General features: G+C 37.4%; 1 protein-coding gene across 1 annotated transcript in view; it reads right to left on the reverse strand.

Annotated features, from left to right (window-relative positions):
- LOC107090960 (matrix metalloproteinase-17-like) overlaps window positions 1–5952 on the reverse strand; it is a 140439-nt gene that overhangs the window by 10264 nt on the left and 124223 nt on the right. Inside the window, exons 9-10 of the mRNA XM_015384622.1 lie at window positions 5594–5746; window positions 5216–5473 (exon numbers count right to left, since the gene is read on the reverse strand). Of these exons, the coding sequence (XP_015240108.1) occupies window positions 5216–5473; window positions 5594–5746 (411 nt within the window). The remainder of the gene's footprint in view (window positions 1–5215; window positions 5474–5593; window positions 5747–5952) is intronic.

Raw genomic sequence — 5952 nt, forward strand, 5'->3', positions numbered from 1 at the left:
GTTTGGTTAGCAAACCTAAGCCTCTGTAAATCTAGTGAATCACAGTAGACTCTAGAGAGGAACTGGATTCTAACCTGCCTCTGTCTTCTTTACTCACAGAAAGCCTGACTGAAATCTGAAGCTCTGGATGAGCTTTGCCTGGAAACCTGCCTGCCTGCCCATGGAAGCCAAACCAGAAGATCTCAGTCTGGATTCCACCTTCAGCTCTCAGGGAAGAGCTAGGAAGCTAAACCTGAAGATCACAGTCTGGATTCCCCCTTCAGCTCTCAGGGAAGAGCTAGCAAACTAAACCCAAGTCTGAGACTCTCTAGCCAGAAGCTAGACGCTGCTGCTGCCGAGTTCTCTGCTACTTCCACAGTCTCTGGACCCAACCGGTTCCCCTCTCTCAAGGATCTGTCAGAACCTTTTCAAGGTACAACCAGAATTCTACTCACTCGTCAATCCATCTAACCGCCTGGCTAACCAAACTCTCATCTCTTCAGATATCAGTGAAACCAGTCCCGGACCTGCACCAGAACCAGTCCTCCTTAACTCTGTGTGTTGTCCTTAATAAACATTGTTAAATTTTCCTCTGTCTCCAGTTTGGTTTTCTGCATGTGGGTTAAGTCCATTAGACAATCATGACACATATAGCCAGGTTACTTTGGATGTTAGTTTCTCCCTGATAAATCAAAAACTCCTAAAAACCTACTTTCTGCTTTTCTTTAGATTATTTTTATTCCACAATTGAACTTCTGGATAACTGTGTCAAAAAAAAAAAAAGTCTGCATACCGTCTCACAGAGCTATACTGAACATTTACACCTTCAATGCGTCACGACAAGGATGGGCTACTTGGTGTCCTGACACTTTTAGATGTGTCCCTGAACCAAATAATTACCAAGACTCTTCAGAATCCTGGTAATCCTGCATATGGAGGATGCATATTGATTCAGGTGTGCTGGATCAAGAACACCTCTAGCAGTTTACAGGACATTGGTCCTGCAGGACTGGAGTTACCCATCCCTGCTTTACATAATTACTGTTGGGCATTGCTTTAAGCAGATTCAGTGCTATACTGATTCAACAGCACATGGAGGGGCTTCAAGTCCCAACAACAGCCACCTATTCAAAAATACAGTTATAAATAGAGTGTGTACCATACAAATTAATATAGAAAAAGAGCTTGATCAAAATACCCTACATAGGAGTTAGGCTATTTAACTGCTGCCAACCCCTTATTTCACATTATATTACCTTATGTATATTTAATTTGACTTTTAAAATCCATGGCATCTAATAATCCCCCTAAATACTAGCATAGGAGCAGATTTCTCTTCATCATCTCAAGCTTTCTTCTCCCTGCAGGTCTTTTTCTTTGCTCTGACCGCTGGAGCCAAACCTCCTGTCAAATATGACATGTTTCTTCTTCGGGGATTAATTAATGGGGGAATCAGCACTGCAAAAAAAGGAGTGAATTTGTTCCATTTATTTTAAACCATCTCTTTTGATTTTATGCTCTCTAAGGAAGTGGAATACTGACAAATACTTAAAGTCTGTCTCTACCTTTTTGCATGATAATGAATTTATACTTATTGTAATAATGATGTTAATTTTCTACCAGGAGTGACAAGAGCTCGGAAAGGTCATTAAAGAAAAAAATTTTGCTGAAACACTCAGCTTATATTATTTAATTTTCAGTAAAGGTTTGGGCTCTGAAAGGAATATAAAAAAGCATGACAATATATCTTATTAACTACGAAATAAGTCTTGGCTCATTAAAACTAGTACTGACAGTTAATTTCCTGTACCGTAACTCATCATCCTTCACCCATTCAGAAAAGCACACCCCTGGTCAAATGCCAATCCTTCCTGCTCAAGATTATTGTGACATTATCTACAGGAATGCCTCCAAAACCATCTTCATCCATAAACTAGTTGTCATCTATCACACTGAAATCCATTTTGTCACAGGTGCCCCTTTCAGCACTCACCGGTGTAATCTGTACCTGCATCAACTGACAATCAATCCATCCTCAAAAGCTGCTGTATTAGAACCAGTTTCTTTACAAGATAATCACTGGTAAAACTACCTTTGCATATCATAAAAAAACAGCTAAAATGTATGCTCCAATAAATTTATCTTTTCAGTTTATATTCAGAACAAAAAAATTAGTTGCAAACAACACCAAAGTTTCATACTTTGATCCCAGGGGTTATATTCTATAACTGATGGCAAATAATAATCTCTGATCAATGCACCTGCTTCTTAATAAATACTTAAATAAATGTGCTATTCAATTTGTTTTGTTACTTTGTTTTTACTTTCCGTATTAAAATGTATCCCTCTAACTTATTTTTATTTTTTACTATTTGCTTTTACTGCGGCTTCCTGCCCAGATAGGAGTTTTATTTTTTTTATTTTTTTACATACAAGTAGTTATAAAAGTTTAGAACCCAAGCAAAAATGAAAATAAATAGTGAACTGATTCATAAATACAAAAAAAATAGGCTACCATAACAGTAGTTATTGCATTTCCAGCCAGAATAAACAACACAGCATGCATTTATAATGACATGCAATTGTAAAAATAAGGGCTGAAGTTAAAAGGTCAAAATTTGATAGCAAAGCTTCAATTATGATTTATAAAAGCATGAAGTGGCAGATATAAATGTAAAAAAACTAAATAAATAAATACCAAAACCTCTGATTTCCATAGCAGCCTGATCAGCACAATGTAGAATAAGAGTGTTTGTTTTGCTGTTTGCCCGTGTGGGTGGAAGCTGTGATTGTGATTAAAGGGTCTACTCAAGAGTCGGAGGGCTGAAGAGCTGAAACAAAGTAGGCAGCCACCAAGTAAAATCAGCCATTACTTTTAAAGCCTTCTGTCTTGCTGTGGTGACAGACTGAAGCAAGCTTTACTGCTTTCCTGTCGTAGCAACGGAAGACAGATCTGGAGGAGATGATCATGACGGTCTCCACTGTGTGCTGGGGTTAAGGCTGAAGGAATGTGGTCTCTCTCGCTAATTTGATTAAACCGGAGAACCTGTCACCTCATTTTAGATCTTTTTTTAACATCTGTGCTCCCTGTGAGACCACTGAGCTCACACTGCTACCTTGTGGATTCATGACACTTGAAAGAGATTTTTACTGCGTTTATAATAAAAGGTCAAAGGTCTTGTTAGCAATCTGAGATTCCTCCCCTATGAACCTTTTGTAATACTCTGACCAAGTGTAATTGGAAAAAAAAACAAACAGAACTTTTCCATTTTCAAACTTGAGCAGCTAGTTTCAGAGGCTTTAAAGACAAGAGATTTTATTTTCCAAGACCACAGCATGTTTTATAGCTTCGGCTGTGGTGCATTTAGTCAATTCATCTTCTTGTACACTAACTGCTGTTTGTGGAAAAATGCAACAATAGGTTCTATAATACAGAGCAATTATGGTTATTAGCAAACATTTAACAGGCTTTTTTTAAAAGTCCAAACTGTTCAGGAAGCAACTTGGTTTGGGTTCATTGTTAAAGAACAGATCTGCCAGCAACTGGAGCCAAAATCTCTACCACATTTAAAAACCTGATTTGTAGTAAATTGTGCTGTTTAGACTCCTTGTTAAATGTACTTTAAATTTCTGCATCAGTTTTCACAAGGTTCTTTCAGAGCCAAACTGAGATCTTTAAACAAAGCTCTGGATGAAAATGTGAATCTTGATTAGTTCCTACTTTAGTAAAGAGTGAGCAAAGGTTAAGATTTTAACTCACTGCAAAAAACAAGGTAAAACTTGTTTAATTATCAGGACACATCTACAACTCACTCGAAAAGCATTTTTGTTATTTTAATTTTCCTATTTTCTGCTTTTATTCTTCACTTTTCCTGACACAGATAATTTTTAAGCAATTTCTAAATGAGGATTTTACTAATAAAACAAGCTAGACAGCTCGACCTTGGTCTGTTTGAAATGTTAAATTATGAATTAAACATGATTAACCTTTTTCTTTTATTACATTTCATAAGCTCCACTCATTTCCAACTAAATTCAAACCTGTAGAAAAAAAATCAGTAGAATTCATAGACCAGCTTGATTTGAATAACTATTTTCCCTTATTTTAAGCAATTATATATTAAACTGCATATTGTTATGCTTGTTATTATTTCCTCAGGTTATCTGTGCTCATTATTAAGATTTGTTTGATTATCTGAAACAAGAAAGTGTGACAAAAAGCAAAAACCATAGGAATCTGTAAGCGGGCAAATACATTCTCTGCAGCAGTTTACCTGGGATCAATTTCTATAAATGCCAACATAGAAGTGACTCTGATTGAAACTGGAGCAGAAAAAAAAGATGAAAAAATAGAATATAAACCTCTCTGCTGTAGGTTTTCATACGTATTTCAATAAGCTGTTCAGAGTAAAGAACGATACAAGAGCACAAAGGAAACGTTTTGGTCTAAGTCTGAACAATGCAAACAGCAGAGAACACACAGGCCAAATAAGGTCCTTAATCATGATTTACATGCTGGGAATGTCCTTACACTGATGATTTAGCAAAAAATAAAAAATTGCAAGATAAAGGCTTAACCTTTGACTATTATGACACCAAACTTTGTGCCAGAAATATCCCTATATTTGAAGGGTGGGTTGAACTTTTTAATTCATGCAAATAACGCGCTGTCATACTTTTTCAGAAATGATGATGAATAGCGGATTAAAAGTGTTTTCCTTGGATGCAGTGGTGGCTCAGAGCTAAAGGGCAAGGCCCATGTAGGGAGGCCTTAGTCCACCAAGCGGCTGTCACAGTGTCAAATCTCAGCCTGTTGACATTTGCTGCATGCCTTCCCCTCTTTCTCTCAACCTCATCTCCTGTCAGCTTCCTTTTAAATGAAGGCCACTAGTTCATGTTTTTAGCGGTCAGGTGCTAACGTTATAATCTTAAATTATTTAAAGTTTTTTTTTTTTTTTGTTAGAGGCAAGTAATTATATTTTCAGCAGTTAACACTTGAAAATAGGCAAAACGTTATCTGTTAATAAACTAACATTTTTAATTGAAAAAGCTTCCTGGATGGGAAACAAATCCTCTTCAAACTTAGAAACCAAGTCCAGTGGATCGTTCTTTTTTTTTTTACTTTTTTGGAATGACCATGACCTGGGATGACTGAGAATCTTCACCATGTATGCAAAACTTTGAAGTAAAATTTCAGTGAAAAATAATGAAGCGTTCATCTTTTCTGGCTGCTTACCATCAGACCACCTCATGGCATCATCCAGCTGGAGCGGCAACCCCTTCCAAAGCGTGCTGTCTTTGGGGTAGCCGAGGTCCATGTGTCGCAAGTGGTCATCATAGCGCCAGTAGTGGTTATCTTTGAAGAAGTAGGTTTTGTCATTGTGTAACCAAACAAATGCTGCATCCACAGCTTCCACAGGCAGGCCAAAGTCACTAATGGGACGGGGGTAACCCTCTTCAACATTGTTGTCTTTAAATACCCAGTACTTCTGACCTAATGGTTCAGTGAAAAGATTACAAATAAATAATTAAAAACACACATTCATTTTCATCGTCTTTGAAAGACAGTGTAACCAAAGGAAGTCAGATTTATGAATTCAGGATAAGTATTTACCTTTGAAAAATACTATTTTGTGGTCCCCTGGCCTCTCATAAACAGCGTCCACACTATCCATATTAGGAGGAAGTCCCCTCCAGAAGCGATGGATGTGAGCAGGGCGGAGAGACACAAGGTGCTTCTCTCTTGTTAGCCTCCAAAAATACTTCCCTACAGGAACCAGAAAAGGCTGGGTCAGAACTTTAAGCAGAAGTGTAAGTTATTTGAAAAAAAACAGTTTTAAGTTAAGTGGTTAAGATGTTGTCCGGGATGTAAGCTAAATATTCTTTCCATTGCTTTCATCTAATCATTAAAGCTACAGTGTGTAATTTTCAGTGACATCTAACGTCCAGACTGCAGACCGCAGCAACATGAAC

The sequence above is a fragment of the Cyprinodon variegatus genome, unplaced genomic scaffold (assembly GCF_000732505.1).
Source record: "Cyprinodon variegatus isolate N-32 unplaced genomic scaffold, C_variegatus-1.0 Scaffold318, whole genome shotgun sequence".
In the NCBI taxonomy this organism is placed as follows: domain Eukaryota; kingdom Metazoa; phylum Chordata; class Actinopteri; order Cyprinodontiformes; family Cyprinodontidae; genus Cyprinodon; species Cyprinodon variegatus.